The sequence below is a fragment of the Lynx canadensis genome, chromosome D2 (genome assembly GCF_007474595.2).
Source record: "Lynx canadensis isolate LIC74 chromosome D2, mLynCan4.pri.v2, whole genome shotgun sequence".
In the NCBI taxonomy this organism is placed as follows: domain Eukaryota; kingdom Metazoa; phylum Chordata; class Mammalia; order Carnivora; family Felidae; genus Lynx; species Lynx canadensis.
In genome coordinates this window covers 57,487,202-57,508,806 of record NC_044313.2, presented here as the reverse complement: position 1 = coordinate 57,508,806, position 21,605 = coordinate 57,487,202, and the positions used below count along the sequence as shown (strand labels likewise).

At 38.2% G+C, this 21,605-nt stretch overlaps 2 protein-coding genes across 7 annotated transcripts in view; both read left to right on the top strand.

Moving 5' to 3' along the window:
- STOX1 (storkhead box 1) overlaps positions 1-2,258 on the top strand; it is a 50,932-nt gene extending 48,674 nt beyond the window's left edge. The window contains exon 4 of one of the 3 annotated variants that reach the window (XM_030335197.1): positions 2,044-2,258. In XM_030335197.1, the coding sequence (XP_030191057.1) occupies positions 2,044-2,191 (148 nt within the window). In that variant the 3' untranslated portion in view covers positions 2,192-2,258. The remainder of the gene's footprint in view (positions 1-2,043) is intronic. The other 2 variants (XM_030335200.1, XM_030335199.1) reach the window with 2 other exon arrangements.
- Positions 2,259-9,712: 7,454 nt separating this feature from the next.
- The window catches only part of DDX50 (DExD-box helicase 50), a 32,226-nt gene continuing 20,333 nt past the window's right edge, over positions 9,713-21,605 (top strand). Inside the window, exons 1-9 of one of the 4 annotated variants that reach the window (XM_030334650.1) lie at positions 9,830-9,918; positions 12,914-13,023; positions 13,384-13,683; positions 16,432-16,507; positions 16,872-17,050; positions 18,537-18,654; positions 18,771-18,956; positions 19,446-19,591; positions 20,161-20,274. In XM_030334650.1, coding sequence (XP_030190510.1) covers positions 13,492-13,683; positions 16,432-16,507; positions 16,872-17,050; positions 18,537-18,654; positions 18,771-18,956; positions 19,446-19,591; positions 20,161-20,274 — 1,011 coding nt within the window. In that variant the 5' untranslated portion in view covers positions 9,830-9,918; positions 12,914-13,023; positions 13,384-13,491. Of the gene's footprint in view, positions 9,919-12,913; positions 13,024-13,383; positions 13,684-16,431; positions 16,508-16,871; positions 17,051-18,536; positions 18,655-18,770; positions 18,957-19,445; positions 19,592-20,160; positions 20,275-21,605 lie in introns of all 4 variants that reach the window. The other 3 variants (XM_030334651.1, XM_030334648.1, XM_030334649.2) reach the window with 3 other exon arrangements.

Below are 21,605 nucleotides of genomic sequence, written 5' to 3'. Positions count from 1 at the left end.
TTTACTTTCAAATGTCCCCTCTCTGTAAAGAGAGCTTTTCTACTATTCTTCCTTTCTAATCTTATATTCTAATAAACCTTTGCCTGCTGCTAAAAAAAAAAAAAAAAGCAGAAACAAAAATAAAATCAAACCCAAAACAGGTAAGGGCAATTGCTCCTTGACTTGCATGTCAAAGACATGCAAGAATTTAAATTTGTCAAGGATATGCGTGAGAATTTAAATTTGTGAAATCTTGAGAAATTTCTTTTTTTTAAAAAAATTTTTTAATGTTTATTTATTTTTGAGAGAGTGAGAGAGACAGAGCATGAGTGGGGGAGGAGCAGAGAGAGAGAGGGAGACACAGAATCCAAGGCAGGCTCCAGGCTCTGAGCTGTCAGTACAGAGCCTGACGCGGGGCTCGAACTCACAGACTGTGAGATCATGACCTGCGCTGAAGTCGGACGCTTAACCGACTGAGCCACCCAGGCGCCCCGAGAAATTTGATTTCTTAAAAAATTGCGTATAAAATGGTTCTCTTAAAAGACTTATAAGTATAATCAAGAAAAGGAAGAGAAGATAGCATTTGAACATCAACTCTGTGCCATAATTGTTACGAATTAGAGGGACAGAGAAGACCCACAAGATGTTGCTACCCATAGGAGATTTGCACTTTAGTTGAGTAGACCAACAAAACATAAGTAGCCGAATTGAACTCAAGAACAAAGTGGAGGGTGCCTGGCTGGCTCAGGTGAAACCCACACTGGGGGTAGAGTTTACTTTAAAAAAAAAAAATGAAGTGGAAACTCTCTGTAATTGCTGAAGAGATGTGGAATTAAAAGTAATGAAATGTTTGGGGGGACACTTATTGGAGGATACATTTTTGAGGCGTCTCTCTTTTTTTTTTAAAGTATGGTGATATTAGTTTTATTTTTTTTTTAAAGTTTATTTGTTTTGAGAGACAGAGAGCGAGAGCAGGACAGGGGCAGAGACAGAGGGAGAGAGGAGAAAAAGAATCCCAAGTAGACTCTGCACTGTCAGCACAGAGCCTGATGTGGAGCTCCGTCTCAGGAACCATGAGATCATGACCTGAGCCAAAACCAAGAGTCCTACACTTAACCAACTGAGCCACCTAGGAGCCCCAAGGCATATCTTACTGTAATGAGCAAGTGATGGAGAGGATGCAAGGTGAGAAAAGGGGAATGTCAAAAGCAAAATGCCCAAATAGTAATGTGACTTGGCTGAAGCAAGGCAGATGTGTTAGATAAGGGACTAACCTAGCCTACAGCTCCTTAGAAAGGAATCTTGTCAATATGAAAAATGTTATGGGCTTTTCTCTTTCATATGACGTCTCAAAAAAGAAATTACTCAAGAAGGTATGGGTTACTTCACTTGTAGAGAAGAGTTTTTTAGGGAACTTGTTATTTCTTTTTCTTTCTTTTTTGTTAAATTTGTGTATTTATTTAAGTAATCTCTACACCCAGCGTGGGGCTTGAACTCACAACCCCAAGATCAAGAGTGACACACTCTTCTGACTGAGCCAGCCAGTCACCAAGGAACTTACTGTTTCTGACTAGAATATACTTGATATTGGATCTGAGAAGATGTTCAAAAAATATGAACTTCTTGGAAAGCAGCTGCCAAATAATCGAGGTGCTATTGTGAAGCCTTTAAAATATAAGGAGCACTTTAGGGGCACCTGGGTGGCTCAGTCAGTTAAGCATCTGACTTTGGCTCAGGTCACGATCCCACAGTTGGTGGGTTCAAGCCCGGCGTTGGGCTCTGTGCTGACAGCTCAGAGCCTGGAACGTGCTTCAGATTCTGTGTCTCCCTCTCTCTCTGCCCTACCCTGCTCATGCTCTTTCTCTGTCTCTCTCTCAAAAATAAATCAACATTAAAAAATAAAATATAAGGAGCACTTTAGATTTTTAAAGGTTAACTTCTAAGCGCGCTTTAGTGTTAGAAAATGTTATATTGCTTCAAAGTAACAGATGAAGGTATGATGCCTTGATTAGAAGCCCAGGCCCCTTTGGAAGGTAATAATTCTGTTATTTTTAATATCTTTAGGACACAGAGTCTGGCATCTAATAATTCAGTCATTTTGGATGGACTAAAAAGAAGACAGAATTTTCTGCAGAACATTGAAGGCACAAAGAGCGGTCAAACACTCACATCCAATTCCTTACTACAACTAACTCCAGTCATAAATGTTTAATTCTTATTTTTCTTTTGGAAACTCTTTGGTAAAAAGGTACAGCATTAATATAGAATATTTTAATCAACCGAATATGTAAGAATTCTTTAAAGCCAAGTATGAGATTCTGTTAATCTCATTACATATTTTGTTCTAGTTGCTGTTTTTTCCCCCTTTTTTTTTTGACATTTTAAAGCTTTTTTAAAAGATTACTTTACTATGAACTTATTGGGAATATACAGATTATTTTGCAATTAAACCATAAAATACATGGTCCTTTTCCAATTAAATGTGATTAACTCAAATTTTCAGACATTCATTAATTTCCCAATTACATAGGATGTTAATTTACTATACTCAGTAGTGAATTTCTCTACCTACACTAATCCACTCTTATGTTAAGTGCATTTCACCAGATTTCAACACAAAACTCCCGAAAGTAGTGTATTAAGGTTGCATAGATACTTTGTTTGCAACTAAAGTCTTTTATCATTATCAAAGTTTATATAGATGTATTGGGTACTTTGCAACAAGAATTTTTTCTCTCTAGTCATTGCTGCCAAAGATCTTTTCTGCAACCACCTTGAACGTGAACAGATGGCCCCACATCATACTGACTGGCAATGTCCAAATACGTGTGGCAGCAACTGGGTCTACTGTTTTTCTGGTTCCTCCTCACATTCAAGGCACTCTCTGTAGCATGGCAGTGAGAAATCAGGATGTTCTCAGAGGGTAGAGATAGAAAGGAAGCAGAATGGTTGCAGAATGGCTCGTGAGTGCAAGGAGGTTCTGAATTAGAGATTTAGAGAAAAGATGGAAGATGGGTGATAGTTCATTTACATCTGGTCTATTTCCACTAAGACTTAGACAGCTTTGCCGGAATTTTTTCTGGCTGGCCTTTTCAGGCAGGTAGTGGAATGGTCCGTTCTCTCAGGTTTGGGGAATATGGAGCAGTCAGGACTGGTTTCAGCATATTGGATAGATGCTAATGCTGACTTATGGTTCAGGGGATGTTTCTTCTGAGAGGTTTCTAAGGGTTGTCAAGGCCTTAGATCTCAAGCATGACTGAATGATTGGAGAGTGCCTCTTTCCAACTGTCACCAGTGAAGACAAGATAACAGTGAAGGCAAGATGAAGCTTGGCACCATAGAGAGCTGTCTCCAGGCTCTGGGGGAGTACAGAGAAGGAGAGGTCACATATGCCCATGTACAAAAGTAGCGGTTGGCCCACTCAATTCTGACTATTGGCTTGTAGTGGCTCTGAGCAACCTATTATGGCATTTCCAAGAAGATCAGCTGTGGTCACAAGGACATTTGAAACCCTGGGCAAAGCACCAAGAAGGGTAATTTGTATAGAAAGGCCTTGTGTGGGAGGCATTTTTTTAGGGGGTGTGACAGCTTGGAATCATCGTCAGTGAATGAAAGTTAGAATAAAGATTTCAGCTCAGATAAAGAACTTCCCACTAGTCAAAACTACCCATAGATGAAATAGACATTTTATAAATGAAAGCATTTCCCATTATTTAGGGTATTCAAGCAGAGACTTAGTGATCCTTTGATTGGTATATACTTAGCATAACAGGATAGCTGAACTAGATGATTTTTTAAATTAAATTTTTTTAGTGTTTATTTTTGTAAGAGAGAGAGACTGAGCATGAGCAGGGGAGAGGCAGAGAGAGAGGAAGACACAGAATCTGAAGCAGGCTCCAGGCTCTGAACTGTCAGCACAGAGCCTGATGTGGGGCTTGAACTCACGAACCATGAGATCATGACCTGAGTCGAAGTTGGACGCTTAACCGACTGAGCCACCCAGACATCCCAAAAATTCCTCTCGACTGTAAGGTTTTGTTCTTACAAGATTCAGTGAGGGTTATAGGTCAAATATGCCTCAAGGGCGGGGGGGAAAGATTAAGTGAGGATCCTACAAAACACTGAACTCCTGCAAGATTCCAGAGTTCTTCCACTTCTCCATTTCTGTACTATCCTTGTTACTCCTTGGAAAAGGGAGCAGCAACAACTCGTTCTATCTTTGATTTTGGACCTGGACAAGTTTCTTAACAGAATGAGGAATCCAAAGTATTTTGTGGCTCTAGTCACATGTAGGGACCAATGAAATCCGTCTAATTTTGCCACTGGATGCATTATGACACTCTCTAGATGTATTAAATGAAACCTATTGTGAGACCAATAAAACCTTTCTTCTAAAAGTTGTGTCTCTTCTAAAACACAACATATGACAACAGATATTAAAGATGGGTATGCGTGTTGTTTGGGAGGTTATTCTCTAAATAGGTGGCTTGCATTTTCCCCCCCAATATTGTGTGTGATGACATTAGTTCTTGATTTTTCCTCCACATGACGGTTCCCTTGAGGTAGCATGATGACCTGAGTTTAGAATTCAGACAAATTTGTTGTTGTTGTCATTGTTGTTGTTTTAATGTTTATTTTTGAGAGAGAGAGACAGAGCATGAACAGGGGAGGGAAAGAGAGAGAGGGAGACACAGAGTCTGAAGCAGGCTCTAGGCTCTGGGCTGTCAGCACAGAGCCCGATGAGGGGCTCAAACTCGTGGACCATGAGATCATGCATGACCTGACTCAAAGTCAGATGCTTAACCGACTGAGCCACCCAGGTGCCCCTGTTTTGTCTTTTTTTTTTTTTTCCCCTTTTAATGTTTGAGAAAGAGAGAAACAGAGACAGAGACAGAGTGCACGTTGGGAGGTGGGGAGGGAAGGGAACACAGAATCTGAAGCAGGCTCCAGGGTCCCCGAGCTGTCAGCACAAAGCACAGAACCCATTGTGGGACTCAAAACTCAGGAACCATGAGATCATGACCTGAGCCAAAGTCTGATGCCCACCCAACTGAGCCATGCAAGCACCCCAGATTCAGACAAATTTGAATCCCAGTTACAATCCTTGTGATGGAGAGAGATTCCAAACTTCTCTGATTCAGTTTTCTCATCTGTAAGATATCTACCTTTCAGAACTGTTGTAAGATCTAAGGTTCATCTATTCAAAGTGCCCAATGCAGGAGGCACCTGATATTGTTATAAATATACGTATGCATATTTTTATATATTTATATATTCACAAAACTGGTCTGAATACATGGCCTTCTATATAGGTCTCCTGTTTTTGCTAGGTTGTCCTGAATTCCTCCATTTAGAGATTCAATCCTTTAAGATTTTTTTTTTGTAATAAAGTATTTTTTATTCTTTTTTAAAAAAATGTTTATTTTGAGAGAGAGGGAGGGAGAGGCAGAGAGGAGAGAGAGAATCTCAAGTAGGCTCTATGATGCTGTCAGCAAAGAGCCCGACATGGGGCTCAATCCTATGAACTGAGACCTAATGACCTAAGCCGTTAAATCAAGAGTCAGACACTTAACCGACTGAGCTACGCAGATGCCCCTAAATTAAGATTATAAGAAATTTCATCCCAATCCAAATCTGGATTTGCCTGGGGAGTTATTATGTCTTGGCTAATAGGAAATATTATGCCTGATGCTATAGGAATAAAATATGCAAATCATGGGGTTAATTTAGACATTTCATACAAGATCATCCTCTCATCTGGGATCTCAGACCCCTAGGAATCCTCAGAGAGTAGCTGGGTTCTGCAAGCTATTTTCAATATTTCAAAGATTCTAATAGAAATTGTATATTTCCTTTGCTTAACTCCTTACTAATTAAAACATCAAGTTTCTTTGGCAGTGGCTGAAATTACACCAGCTCCGTAATAGAACACCATCACATGCTGGTGTGACATTGCTAAGCTGCATTTGTATCTTATTTATAGATTAGAATGATCATGAGTCTATTACTAAATGCAATTTAGCAGACAGATGTTTCAAAATGTCAGATATGTCAGGAAAAAAAAAATGGAGAGAACAAGAACAGTAGTAGTGTTGAAAACTGGGAACGACTACATTTTGAGGATCCCTCCTACAGGTGAGAAGGCTTTGGGGGAATGCGGGAGAAAGACTACTGCCAAAATGGAGTGGGGAAGAGAGACACGGGAGTCATGAAACAAGAATGGGGGGGTGGGTATCAAAAACTCATGACTACTTTGCTGGCCTCTACAGATCTGTCTTCCTTTTAAACCTTAGATGCAAGCAGCTTCCATTAGTAGTAGCAGCTTCCATTTTTTGGGTAACAGTGCCCTCTCTGGGTAGCTGATGTCACTACTCTTCCACCATTTGATTCAAAGCATTTACGAAGTAATTGGCTAAAAAACCAGTAAGACCTCTCTCTAAAAGTTAAAAAGCCCACCCCCCCCCCCCCCGGGGTGCGTGGCTGGTTCAGTTGGTGGAGCGTGGGACTCTTTTAATCTTTTAATCTTGGGGTTGTGAGTTCAAGCCCCACATTAGGTGCAGAGATTACTTAAAAATAAAACCTTAAAAAAATTCCACCTTTGAATTAGGAGCTACATACATTAAGTGTACATGTGCTAAATGTACAAAAGCTGTGTCTTCCTCGAGGCTGTTAAAACCTTGACCTAAAGGTAGAAATGTAAGCAGCTCTGTATATCATCTTCTCTACAGTACTGTTTCATCAGCTGATCCTTCCAATTTCCCTGCACTACCAGCAGGGAAGACATGTTTGTCCCCACATTACTAACAAAAAGACCAGATTTTATTTATTTAAAAAAATTTTTTTTAACATTTATTTTTGAGAGACAGAGAGAGACAGAGTATGAGCAGGGGAGGGCCAGAGAGAGAGGGAGACACAGAATTCGAAGCAGGCTCCGGGCTCCGAGCTGTCAGCACAGAGCCCGACGTGGGGCCCGAACCCACACACTGCGAGATCATGACCTGAGCCGAAGTCGGACACTTAACCGACTGAGCCACCCAGGCGCCCCACAAAAGACTAGATTTTAGAGTTGAGTTGGCCAAGGTCATGTGGCTAGCAATGGAGGAAACATGTCCTGTTCCCTCTTTCATTTTCTCCTTACTTCTTTATACTCTAAACATTCATTCTATGCAACAGTGTCTCTTCATCAATTTATAACTGCTCCTTAAACTGTTTCCATGTCCTAACATTTAAGCATGGTAGTTCAGTTCCTTTTGTCACATAAAACTGAAATGCAGATGCAAAATGACTTTTTCTTTTTAACTTTCTATTTTTTAACTATGGAGTAAAAAAACCAAAAAGCAAAAAAACCCCTAGCCCTGTAGGCTTGAGAATGACCAGAGAGAGGCAAGTGTAAGTCCCCTTTCTATCTTCCAAGATCAGACAGGATTGGGCATGTTCAGGGTAGTATGGTCGTAGACCTCTTATTTTTATATCTTAAGGTCATAGAGTTTAAGGAGCTGAAGCCAAAGGCAAGATAAATCTTTATAGAATCGAGAAATAGATGAGGTATTCTCTTAAATTTTAAGAAATTATATCAGTGATTTTGGTAAGATATTTTGGAAAATAAACATGTTCTAATATTATATTTCGAATTACTTGTACATTTAAATTATGCTACTCCTTCATGTCCTCTCCAATAGATTTTACTATCAGATACAAATCTCTTGAGAGTTATAGTGGGAACAAATATGAAAGAAAAAAAAGAATTCTCCATCCCTTCATTACCATTCCCAAGTTTTCTAGTTGAGGTCCCTGGAGAACATATAGTTACCCAAATTTGGTAGCACCTAATTTTTTTCCAGCTAAGCCACAGCTTGGCGAAGTTACTTATGACTTGGTTTAAGACACCAGACAGAGATTTGATTCAAGGAGTTTGGGGCTTAGAAAGGCAAGGGTTGTAGAATGTCCTAAATCACAGAAGGTCATTCTGAAAAACACTAATATGCTTGTTAGTCTCTGGCATAGGGAGAGTTGAACAGTCTAGTCCTTTTTCTTTACATACCTGCTATAAGACCTCTGATAGAAAAATGAATGCCAAAAATAGAATCTAGAGGAGCTAAAACCTTTACTTCATCTATATTTGGTCTTTAACCACAACATACTAACATCTGTCCCTATTATTTTCCCAATTTTACATGTGTGAAGTTGCCACATCCACTCCATGTTCCTATGCACCTCATGCTCTGTTGTAGGGCTACAAAGACCTTCCAATGGTAGAATTGGGGTGGGTGTACGAGAATGGTAGAAAAGGATTTACATCTAGAGATGCACAGCGATTCTCATACTCTAGAGAGATGCATTTTTTCCACTATCTTTTGCTGACACTCTTTGTTCACAGTATGGAACCCATAAGGTGACTTTTAGATACACAGTCCTTTGACTTCAGGCCAATTCACAATAGGGCAGAAGGCCTGTAGCAATCATTTGTGGTTTCAGCTATTCTGGACCAATAGTTTGGGGCAACTCCATGATGTATATAGCAATATGTAATGTTGCTAAGACACAAGTCTGATGCCGAGGTAACAAGGCTGGTGTCTTAGAAATTGTCAAGTGGTCGTGAAGTGCTCCTGCACCTACAATCTCAGTTTGGGTTCTCATTCTCCACTCAAGGGTAGCTGAGGTGAAGAGATCATGAAGAGATAAAGAAATGGCTTTGAAAAAGAACGCTAACCAGCCAGCACCAGTGGCGGAAGAAAAGCAGCATGCTAAGGAATCAACCTTTTGTATTGTCGAAAGGTTTCCAGTTTTGTATGAGGTTGTAATTTAGGGGCGGTTAATCTCCAATAAAATAAAATCCTTTTATTCACTGCAACTACGTCATCTGTCGAAGACATTTAGGCTTGTTTTTCTCTCTACGTTTCTCCCGAGTTTTCCTAGTTATTATTTCATGGGAGCATCTTCCCCCAAACGCTTTGCGAAACAAAGTCTTTATGATGGTGTGGCAAGAGAGCACTGATCTCAGATTCAGAAGCGTTCTCTCTAGTCCTGACTATGCCACGAGCTGGTTTTGTGTCTTCAGACATGTAAATCCCTTTCTCGGGGTTTAGTTTCCCCTCAGTCACTGGGGAGTGTGGAAAGAACCTAAAATGAACCAAGGACCTATTTCCTGACTAAAACTTAAGACTTGAGAAACGACTGTCCAGCCCTGACCCTCACTTCAAGCCCCCCTAGCCCACTCCGGACCCCACCAACCCCTTCCCAACAGCGCCGGACCGCCGGCTTCGCGCAAAGCCGTTAGACGTTAACGCCTCACCCCGAAATGGGCGGGCTGAGGCCTGCAGCTTCCGGCGGCAAATGGCGAGGAGGCGCGTGGCGCTCCCCACCGGCCCTGCTCGGGCCTGCCCACGCGCCATCCCGCAGCGGGCGGGCCCCTCTCCGGCGCAGTTCAGGGCCTTCTCAGCCCCAGCAGTGCTCCCTGGAAAGCCCCAAAGCGACTCCGCAGGGCCGAGGAAGACTGTTCGGAGTGGGGGAGGGGGAGAGAAGGAGAGGAAAGAAAACCCGCATCATTTTATGCTAATCAGTTTGCTCATCCTTTATGGAGACTGGCCAGGGTTTTACCCTAGCAGCCAATCACTTTAGAACAAGGGTGGGCCAGTCGAGATCGCTCACACTCATTGGATGGAAGGTTGCAACGCAAAGGATGAGTTTAAACCGAGAGTATCCGGGATTATTTTTCCCCGCCGCGCGGTGCGTGTCCCGGAAGTGACGTAGGCCCTGGCCGGGCGGCCGCCCTGCCCCCGCTTCCTTTCACGCTGCCGCTGCCCGTAGGTGGTTGTGGCCACCGAGCCCAGAAGGAGGCGGCGGCGGCGAATGATGCCTGGGAAACTCCTCTGGGGGGACATTATGGAGCTGGAGGCACCCTTGGAGGAGACCGAGAGCCAAAGGAAGGAGAGGCAAAAGGTGCGCTGGATGGGCCGCGCCTCCTTTTGGGCTGCGCCGGCTTGGGCGGGGAGGGGAGCTGTCTCTGATCTGATGGCCTGTCAGAACCTGGCCGGAGCATCCCAGGGCCTCCCCTCGCGCAGCCGTCGTCCCTCCTGAATGGTCATTCCGGAACCATTCCCATCTCCACACCCCGAACCTGGAGAAGGGCTGCACTAGGCTTTGGCCGGGCCTCCAGTGCTCCCTCAGCCCTTCCCGTCGGCGACTACGAGATGGGCAGACTCAAGTTCCCATCGCCGTGGAATCTGTTCTTTCTTTCCTCTCCTTGCTTAAGCAGCGAGGCCTGTTACTTGGTTCTTGTTGGCCGCGTTAGAAGATGGTTAAGAAAATGGTTGCCTTGAATATGTGTTACTTCTCCGTCAGCCCGACCTGTGAGCGAGAATCTTGGGGAAAGCGATCTTAGGTTTACAAACCTCGAGAGCCAGTCTTTAGAGGCTTAAGGAAAAGTGTCACAGCCGACATTCCCAGGATTTGGCTGTGATGGAGACCGTGTGGGTTGTTTTACTAGTAGGCTTTACTGTTAGTATTTTCATTTAGACCCCAAGTGTTTAATGAGCTTAATTTGTGCCACACTCTTTGCTGGGCACCACAGGATTTAAATAAGTCCCTGCCCTCAAGGACCCCGTAGAGGAGTTGTTGAGAATTCCCACCCTAAACCTCAAAAAAAAAAAAAAAAAAAAAAAGAGACCCAGAGAAAAGAAAACAGAGCTAAGGTGGGTGAGGAAGCTGTATTTGAAGGCTGACATTTGACAAAAAAAATGAAAATACTCTGTATAGCCCCAGAGAGCAGAACCTACCTTACCTTATCACCAAGGTAAACTTTGCCATTCCAGCCAAGTGGTTATTTTTTTTAGTCATGGTGAAATACATACGACATAAAATTTGCCATTTTAACTATCTTAGAGTGTACAGTTTTGTAGCATTAAGTACATTCACATTGTTCTGCAGCCATCACCACCATGCATCTCCAGAACTTTTCCATCCTCTAAACTGAAACTCTGTTCTCGTTAAACACCAACTCCCCGTTGCCCACTCCCCTCAGTCCCTAACAATCTCCATTTTACTGTCTCTCTTTGTGAATTTGACTTCTCTAGATCCCTTATGTAAGTGGAATCACCAAGCAGTTATTTTAATTTTGGCTCCTCCTGAAATACCTCTCCTTTTGCATTCAAATCCTGTCTCTCTGTCAAGGTTTAGTTTATATGTGTTTTCTAAACACTCCAGTGTACACATCCAGTAATCTCATTCCCCTCTGAAGTCTTGTTCCAGTGCTATCTTTATCATTCGATTGGTATCTATTCTGTGCTGCTTTGTAAAGTTAGCTCACTTTTCTTGTGTGTTCTTCTCAAATGTTTCCAGAGATTCTTGGGGTAAGTGGCCATATATTTGTCCATCCTTACATATTAGTACATTCTTGTAAATTGATGGCTTTCACATTGTACATTCTCCAGAAATACTTGTTGATTTTTCTTTAACTGTGAGGGATAACTAAAGATTTGGAAACAGATCAGAGTACCAACTAACAAAAACAGAGCATTTGGGTAGTGATCTGGCATTGAGTTGAAAACAATTTTGGATTTGGATTTGTAGAACTATGAAGCTGGGCTGTATGTTCTCAAAACTGGAGTGCAGGGGAGGAAGGAATCATGGAAATGTTGAAACCATGAAAATGATATGAAAGTGTACACAGAGAACTTAGACTTAAGGAGCATCTACAGAAGGAGGTGGGAGAGGAATCATTAGGGTAGAGGTAAGAGGATAAGGAGGGAATCTGGAGTGTCATGGAAGCCAAGGAAGTGAAGAGTGTCAAGCACTATGGATCTGATGTGGAACAGTGTATTTCATCACCTTGCGATATCTCTGGGCTTGGACTTAGAGTCCTCTCTTTACCTTGCTTCATTTCCCTCAAGTACATGGCCCCAAAGCATTTCTAACCCCAAGGCTGGCTCTGTAAATAACCTTGTTTTTCTTTGGAACTTATTGATTTGGGGAGATGTGGGTTAGTTCAGTTATGAAAGATCAAATGTATAACATGTAACTGTATAATTTATGTTAATGTAAAGCTCTACTGTTTACAAAGCATTTTCACATATGTTACTCCGTTTTCACAACATCTCCATTTTATGGATGAGAAAATTGTATGTGAAAGTACTTTGTAAAATTTATGTAAATCATGGTCAAAATTTTGGTGGCAGTAGTGTTTGTTATCACTAATAACTATTACCTAATTTATTTTGAACATTTGACCAGGTAATTCTGAAGTGCTAAATTGCCAAATAATTTTTGCTGTTTGCAAATATTAAAACACGGGTCACCAGTTTGGCATTTTAGAAGTAAAGTTGCAGAGTAGTCTTTTTTTCTTTTTTTAAAGTTGTATTAACAAAAAAACTTTTTTAAAAGCTTCCAGGGTTACTAATATACTTGTCTTTCCATGGGAATATAACGATTGGAGCTTTACATGAATTATTTAGGTTTTTTGTTTTGTTTTGTTTATTCATTAACCTATTAATTATCAGAGTTCAGAGAGGAAGCATGATGTGAAAAGAGCATGGGCTTTCAAATCAGACAGAGCTTGATTTCTAGAACTTCCACTTGAAGGAAATCCTGCATGTGAGTCTTTGGCAAGTTATTTACCTCTAAGAACTTCCGTTTCCTCATCTGTACTATGGCAAACGTAATACAGGTTCGCTATCCCTTATCCAAAATCCTTGGGGCTAGATTTGTTTTGGAATTCAGAATTTTGGGGGCTTTTAAAAGGGTAACACCCCAGTAGGGCTTGGGGCCCCCAACCTATGATCAAACACCTTAATATTAAATATGAATATGCATACTAAGTGGAATAAGTAAAGGTTAAAAATAGCCTCACATCAGTTTGAGTCAAATTTTTCCATCAATGAGTTCAGGTTAGGTAAGGTTTTGTCTCCAAATAAGTTACCAAAAAACTTTCGGTTTTCAGAGCTTTATGGATATCGGAATTTCGGATAAGGGATTATGGACCTGTACTTCCCTTATAGGGTTGTTATGAAGATTTAAACAAGATAAGCCGAAAGCATTACACAGTGCTGGGTAGGTACTCAATAATATTAACTTTTTTTTTTTCTCTTGGAGATATTAGAAGTTTTTGTTTTTGGATTTGGATATGTTTTTTAATTTACAGATCTCAGGTTCTCATCTTTTTCTGAAAGGAGGTATTTTGATTTCCCTTAAATCATGTAATGGGATTAGAGAGGGGCTAGAGGCCAAGTCTTGAGAATGCAAGAGATGGGATGAGAAAGAAAGCAATAGGTGAGGCTTAGGCTCGGCATTAGCAACCAGTTGATTTTTACCAGGTAACTTTTCAAGGTGGTTGGGGGTCACTCTCTAACTTCTCTAGAGTCTTAGGAGACCTTGTGACCCTCTTGTCACTGCTTCTTTGTTTTTCCACAGAGTGATAGAAGGAAATCAAGGCACCATTATGACTCAGACGAGAAATCAGAAACAAGAGAAAATGGTGTGGCAGATAACTTGGATGCTCCCAAGCCCAAAAAAGCTAGAATGAAAGAGAAGCTAAATGGAGACACTGAAGAAGGATGTAATAATAGACTTTCAGATGAATTTTCTAAATCTCATAAGTCAAGAAGAAAAGATCTGTCAAATGGAGATATTGATGAATATGAAAAAAAATCAAAGCGAGTGTCATCCTTAGATAGTTCTACTCATAAATCAAGTGATAATAAACTAGAGGAGGTATGGATACTTTTTGTTTTGCATTTGCCTTTATCCTTGAAATACAGGTTAATTTGATTTTTTAGACTAATTAGAATTGATTCCATGATGTTTCCTGCTTAGTGTCCAATACCCTCAATTGGACGGGGAATCTGTACAACTGAAACTGGAAACTTTTTTCCTTTGTCCCTTGTTTCTGTCATTGTATTTTGTTTTTCTTGGGGTGGAGGTTGGGGGAATGGTCAAATGTAAACCTTTCCTATGCATTTGGGTTCCTAAATAGTTTTTCCAAATTGCTTATTGATGGTGATCTGCTTGCATTTCTTATGGTTATTTCAGTCCCTACCAGTACTCATGAATTGACATCTGACTTCCTGAAACAAGGTACATAAAGCCTCTTGACTTTGTGTATTTTGCCTTCTGCTTTTTGTGCTTCTGTAACAATAGCAACTTTAAGTGATCTTTAGGTCATATTGTAACTCAAAAGCTGTTTGCATTTTTAAACAGAAATGAACCGTATAAAAATGAACTGAAGAAATCTGTTTTCCAGGGTATTAATTTTTGTGGAGTTTAGAAAACATGCTTAGTATAGAATTTGTATTCCTGAACCCATTGCTTTTGCCTTTATCTGTTAGAATAGATATTTTCTTGCACAGAATTTGTCCAATTTGTTCTTGCAGTTTTCCTCTAGCAGAGTTCATAGGTTTACCTAGGTATTATAAACTGTCAGTTACTCAGGTCTTCAGACAGAAACAACTTTTGATAGTCTTAGTAATTCTTGGTATTAATAATTCCTTATATTTAATTTTCAAAAAATACTTATTTTTGGGAGAATGCAAGTGGGGTGGGGCAGAGAGAGTGGGACAGAGGATTGGAAGTGGGCTCCACACTGACAGGCTGACAGCAGCAAGCCTGTTGTGGGGTTGAACTCACAATCGGTGAGATCATGACCTGAGCTGAAGTTGGACGTTCAACTGACAGAGCCACCTAGATGCCCCAATAATTCTTTATATTTTAAAATCTGATGGTTGCCAATAATTTAAATAGGTCTTAGCCTAGCTTATTGTGTAAACTTTGGGGAAACATACTGAATTTTTGCCTTAAAATATGGTGTTTCTTTTACTTGGGAATTTGGTATTTGTCAGGAAGCACATATGTTGAGAGTTGATCTAAATAAGGCCCTCCAGGGAACCTGGAGTGGTTCAGTCGATTGTGCATCCAACTTTTGATTTCGGCTGATGTCATGATCTCAATGTTGTGAGATCAAGTCCCATTTTGGGCTCTGTGCTGAATGTGGAGTCTGCTTGGGATTCTCTCTCTCCCTCTCTCTTTGCTCCTGCCACGCTCACACATGCTGTCACTCTTTCTCTCTTTCAAAATAAATAAATAAATAAACATTAAAATAAATAAACGAGGCCCTACAAGTTTGTATTGCTAGTGGCAAAATGTACAGAGTTGCTTTTGCTCTGTTGCGATTTTATCTGGTATAATGCTCTGTATTATAATAGGCTTAATTGTTTATTATTTTATTTAGATCATATTAGGGTTCAGGAATTCTATTCGTAGGCATGTGTCTTAAGGAGATAATCATGAGGTGTATAGGGTTGTATGAAACTCTTACTATGATGTTGATAATAGTGGAAAATTTATGCATTCTAAATGCATACTAAATGCCTGATAGTAGGCAATTGGTTTTAGAAAATATGCTACATTTATGCAATACATAACATCTATCCTGAAGGTCATAGAAGAATGTTAAAAAGGTGTTTAGTGTATCTTATTAAATGAAAAACACAGATTATAGAACAATATATACAGTATTATTGTATTTTAAAAAATTTATATGTGCATAGAGTGAGGATTAGAGGAGTGTCTGTTTCAAATGTGGTATCAGCTGACTGGATTATAGTTTTATTTCTGTTTATATGTGGTTTCTATAATGAAAATGTATTACTTTTGTAATAAAATTTTTTCTTTTAATTAAAAAATGATAGCTTTGAGGTTGCTTAAATAGCTTACAATTTCAGTTGGATATTATGTCTTTTATCTGGTTCTCTGTTTGAAAATTGCTATTGTGTATGGTTTTGGAACAACTTTCTTTAAACACACCAATAATAAACTTAACAGGTAGATAATATTGTCTTTCTTCTATATACATATTGACCAGTACACAAAGTTTCCAATAGATGTTAAATGATAATATCATGCTAACCTATGTATATGTTAAAGAAACTTTCAAGCTTGCAGGAACTTTGCTTTGTTTTGGTGACCTAAAACATGCTTTTTAGAGCCATAGAACAACTTTTTAACATTTATTTTTAGAAACAATCTATTTTTCTCATTGTGTAATATTTTTTTAGGATGGTTTATAGGCTTCTGCTAGTCCTTGTAATTAATACTGCCTGTATCTGTGAATATGGCTTAGATGATCAAATAGCGTTTTTGTAATGTTTCAGTCAAATGAAAATATATTTTAATTTATGTAGTAGCTGTATTTCCAAAGGGAGTTTTATGTGTGAGTGAATCATTTTTAAATGTACTATGGGAAAATGTATTAAGTAAACTTGGTATTTAAAGGGATGCTTTTGAAATTAAAAGAATTTTCCACTAATTGGTTGTGTAAGTTAATCTATACAATTTTTGCAAGTAGTAACTAACTTTGATTTGTTAGCTCATTTAGTAAAGCTAAAATTGGTAAATGAGTAAGAATCTAAATGCTTAGTTGAATATGAACTATTATTAGTTAGAACTTTGATTTCATTTTGACAGAGCCTAACACGTGAACAGAAAGAAGGAGCCTTCTCCAATTTCCCTATTTCTGAAGAAACTATAAAGCTTCTAAAAGGTACTATGAACTTTAATGGCTATACAACTGAAAATCTACAACTAGATTTTATAAAAATCTTTGCCTCTTCTTACCAAAAAGAGAATATAGAAAGTGTAAGAGAAATAAGCCCTTCTTTAATTGCAGTTATTTCTACATCATCCTTTTTGATATTCAGACCGGTTTTTGACTTTAATTGTATGTATCTGTCAAGAGTTCAGACCAATTTTTAAAAAATTCCTCTTTGGGGTAGGAATAACTGTAAATGTCACTAGGTGGTATATTTTTAGGCTGACATAGAGGAATCTGGATTGTCATTTTCAAATAAATATATTTTTTCCTAACGCTAGTCTTAAATATATTTCAATGAAATCTCATTTTACAGGTCGAGGGGTAACATATCTCTTTCCTATTCAAGTTAAGACCTTTGGTCCTGTATATGAAGGAAAAGATTTAATTGCTCAAGCACGGACAGGAACAGGAAAGACATTTTCTTTTGCTATCCCCTTGATTGAAAGACTCCAAAGAAATCAAGAGACAATTAAAAAAAGCCGCTCACCAAAGGTAACCATTATAGGGAGTAAAAGGTTTAAACATTACTCTAATGGTTAGGGAAAGAAAGAGTATACTGATCTTAAGTTCAAGAACCCCCGAGATAGAAAAGTTAGCTCTGTGGCATAAAGTAAAAATTTAGGTCCTAAAGCAAAAATTAGTGGATTTTTTAATATAAATCTCAAGGCGAATGAAGTAGTTATTACATATGAGTGTAATGTGTATGGATCCATAGATGTTTTTGATAAAGATGTTTGTAAACATAGATGTTATAAAGCCAGCATGTCTAATTTTAGGTGTATTTATAGGGAATATATTTAGTGACCTTGTCTTCTTTTTTTTCAGTCTTGACCTTTGCTTTTAAACAATGAATTTGCTAAAGAGGTATTCATTTATTTGGTCATTTAGTTAATAATCAATATCATTTATTTCACTGGTTGATTTTTTTAAAGAAGAGATTATAGAAATGATATTGCTAGTCCATATGTTATTGGGGTATTAGAGATCTGTCTTAATGTATAAGTAGGAGAGAGCAGAGAGGACCTAATGAAATTTTAGCCTGAAATTTGATGTTTTTAGAACCTGTGTTCACTTTAAGGTTAATAAAATAAAAAAGAAAAAATCAGCATCATGATTTGAACAGATAATGTGACTAAAAGTAATTTGTTCTTTGAGATTCCTAAATGGTATTGCAATATGAAAGTAAATTCACATGTATGAGTATAATTAAGTCATAATGGTCTTGGATCAGGGTGGCCAACAGGAAAAACCTTTTTTAGAGAGTTTTGTTTCTTTGGTGAAATTAGGAAAGACTGCAAGTAGTAGAAATAGGACCCTGCCCTAAAAAGCTTTTATGCTAGAAGGGCGTTATTGGAGATTCCAGCTCCACCACTTCTAGCTGTTTGACCTTGGACAAGACTCAACTTCTCTAAGACTCAGGTTCCTCATCTGTAAAATTGTGATAATAATGCCACCTCACAGGGTTTTTGTGAGGCTCAAATTCTGTAATTTGGCCAAAGCACTAGTGGTTGGCTCGTAAACGTTTGTGTGTTCATTTCACAAATATTTTTTGGGTATCTGTTCTGTGCCAGGCATGGTCTCAAGTGTAAGGAATTCAGTAACTTAAATTGACATAAATCCTTGCCTTCATGGCAGCTTATATTTTAGTGGGTGAGACAGACAATAAACAAAAAGGTAAAATATGAATATTTAATATGACATAAGTGCTCGGGAGAGACAGTTAAGGAGGGGTGGAGGATATGAAAAGAGTTAAGAATCTCCTTGAGAAAGTGAGTTTTGAAAAAAAAAAAACCTGAAGGAAGTGGGGAGGATATTATCAATATAAGCTGTTCTTGTTGGCATTGGTGCTGTGTCTTTAAATACTACGACTTTAATGTTTAGATTTCTAGTTTTAAATGCGCCTTAAAAAAAAAAATCTCATTTTGAATTTAGTTGTCTTTAGAAAAGTATCTTTTTATTTTTTAAATCTCTTGCTTAGGTACTTGTTTTGGCTCCTACAAGGGAACTGGCAAACCAAGTAGCCAAAGACTTCAAAGATATCACTAGGAAACTCAGTGTGGCGTGTTTTTATGGTGGAACATCCTATCAAAGCCAAAGTGAGTAAATATGTAAGAGGGTAGTGCAAAGATCTACTTGCTACTTAAATCTAAGGAAATAATGTGAAAACGTATATTTGATTTTTATATGTTATGGTATTTCTCTCCTCTAACAGTTAATCATATTCGAAATGGTATTGACATCTTGGTTGGGACTCCTGGTCGTATCAAAGACCATCTGCAGAGTGGCCGATTAGATCTTTCTAAACTGCGCCATGTTGTACTTGATGAAGTGGATCAAATGTTAGATTTAGGATTTGCTGAACAAGTTGAAGATATCATCCATGAATCCTACAAAACTGGTATATCCTAATTCCAAATAAACACATTAGCAATTATTCTTTATCTAAAAGTTATGAATTTTTTATTTCATAATTATTATTACACTGTCCCCAGCCTTCAAACAAAACTAAAGTTATTTGGTATGTGTTCTCTTCCTAAACAAGAGAGTATGGTGACGTACTTTAGCATATTTGTTAGCTTCCTACAGTTTCTTTCGTGTATTATTTTTTATAGTCCATAGTTAGATTTACTAACTCATTTTCACTGATTTCTTTGGTCATTGTCCCTTCTTAAATTCTCACCTTTTTTTCTGGGTTCAGTTTTCTTCATTTTTTTCCCCTAATTTTGAAAGTTGAAAGTTTTAATAATTGCAGTGAAGTTCGTATGTTCAAATTTTACCCCAAGTTTTGAATTTTTAATTATTTCTTTGAAGTTTGGGGGGGGGGGTTCAAGAGCTGACTACATCATGGATATTAAGAAAGCATTTGAATTCTTTTTGTTTATTTAAGATTCTGAAGACAATCCTCAGACTTTACTTTTTTCTGCAACTTGCCCACAATGGGTATACAAAGTTGCAAAAAAATACATGAAATCCAGATATGAACAGGTTGACCTTGTTGGAAAAATGACTCAAAAGGCTGCAACTACTGTGGAAGTAAGTAGCTTTCTAGCATGAGAGATTGTAGCTTTTAGTTGGTATTTGAAATTTGTTGAAGCTAAACTTTTAAGTTTTAGATACCAGTTCAGGCCAAATCTCTTTTTTCACCTTTAGTCAGTAAGATACCTATGTATTTCTATGGTCTGAGATTAAGGAGCAGAATAGAATAAGTAGAAGAAAATATGTAAATAAGCAAGTCCTAACAAGAGATACTCTACAAGCAGCCATAGAGAAGCACTTGAAATATGTAGAAAGTGACAAAGGAGACAGTTTATATCAATATGAAGAGAATAGTGCTGATAATAGTTAGAGCTTCATCTCATACCCTATACCAAAAAAGGTCTCAAAAGAGTTTTAAAAAGTGAACCATAAAATTTAAAGCAGGTGTAGATGAACAATTTTTTGATTTCATGGAAGGGAAAGCTTTTCTAAACATAAAGTCAGAAGGAAAATGTTGATAATTTTCACTCCATAAAAATTTAAACCAGTAGTGTATATATTTTTAAAAAGAATGAAAGGGGTGCCTGACTGGCTCAGTTGGTAGTGCATGTGACATTTGATCTCAGGGTTTTGAGTTCCAGCCCTGCATCGGACTTAGAGCTGACTTGCAGAAACAAAAAAACAAACAAACAAAAGACACAAAAAAGAAAGGATTAAAGATGGCATTTGCATTATTTATGGTAGGTACCGTGTATGTCACTTTCTGTTTAATAGATGTACATATATATGTATGTATATATATATATGCAAATAAAAATGGCTAAACAATGGTATAATGTATAAGTACAATGGAATGGTTAAAAAGAATGAATTTGAGTGATAAAAGCCAAATTACAAAGTGATATGTACAGAATTACACTGTATTTTTGTGTGTACAAAAAATACACAAATAATGCTAAATGGATTCTTTAGGTATTTATGTAAATGTATAAAGATAGTCTGGAAGGATAAACATCAAACCAATAATTACTTTTGGGAAAGAAGATTTTTATAGTATGGGATAGTCAAAGGAAACTCTTACATTTTGTAATGGTTGAAAATTTTATAAGAATACAATGCATCAGTGAAAAAAATTTATTAAGGAATTTTTCAAACATATGCAGAAATCGAATATTATGAGGGACTCGATGTACCCATCACCAGGCTTTTTTTTTTTCTTTTAATGTTTATTTATTTTATTTTTGAGAGAGAGAGAGAGAGACAGCAAGAGCAGGGGAGGGGCAGAGAGAGAGGGAGACTGAGAATCCCACGCAGGCTCTGTGCTGTCAGCGCAGAACCTGCTGTGGGGCTCAAATCCATGAACTGTGCGGCCATGACCTGAGCTGAATCCAAGAGTCTGACGCTTAACCTGCTGAGCCACCCAGGGGCCCTCATCACTAGGCTTTAGTGATGATCTTTTCTATACCCCCATACATTCTTCATTCCTACATTGGAAGCAATCTTGTTGTCATTTCATCTTCATGTAATTGTTTATATTTTGAAAAGAATAAGTGTTCTTTAAAAAACAAAACAAAAATTACAAAGTTATCACATTAGAAAAAAACCCAATAATTTAATATTATTGAATATCTAGTGCCCTTGTTACCTTAGTTGTCTTTTTTTTTTTTTATATAGTTTCAGTTTGGATCCAAATAAGATCTTTGAATTGCCACTGGTTTATATTTCTCTTAAATCTTATAATCTACAAGTTCCTCTGTCACTTTATTTTTACAATTTTTTTTTGTTAAAAGGACATGATCATTTTTCAAATGATACATTTCCCACAGTCTTAATTTTTGGTAATTGGCAACCCTGTGGTGTTATTTAACATGTTATTCCGCTTTCATTTTTCTGTGAATTGATGTTTGGATTGTGAGGCTTGGTCAGATTTAGGTTCTTGTTTTGTTTTTGTTTTTTTTGAACCATGGTGAAGAAGCAGGAGTGTCATAGGTGGTACAAAAGATTCTTCATTTTCTTTGTTCTTTTCTCTATTTTCCAGGTGCTGTATAATTAATGTGTATTATATTTTATT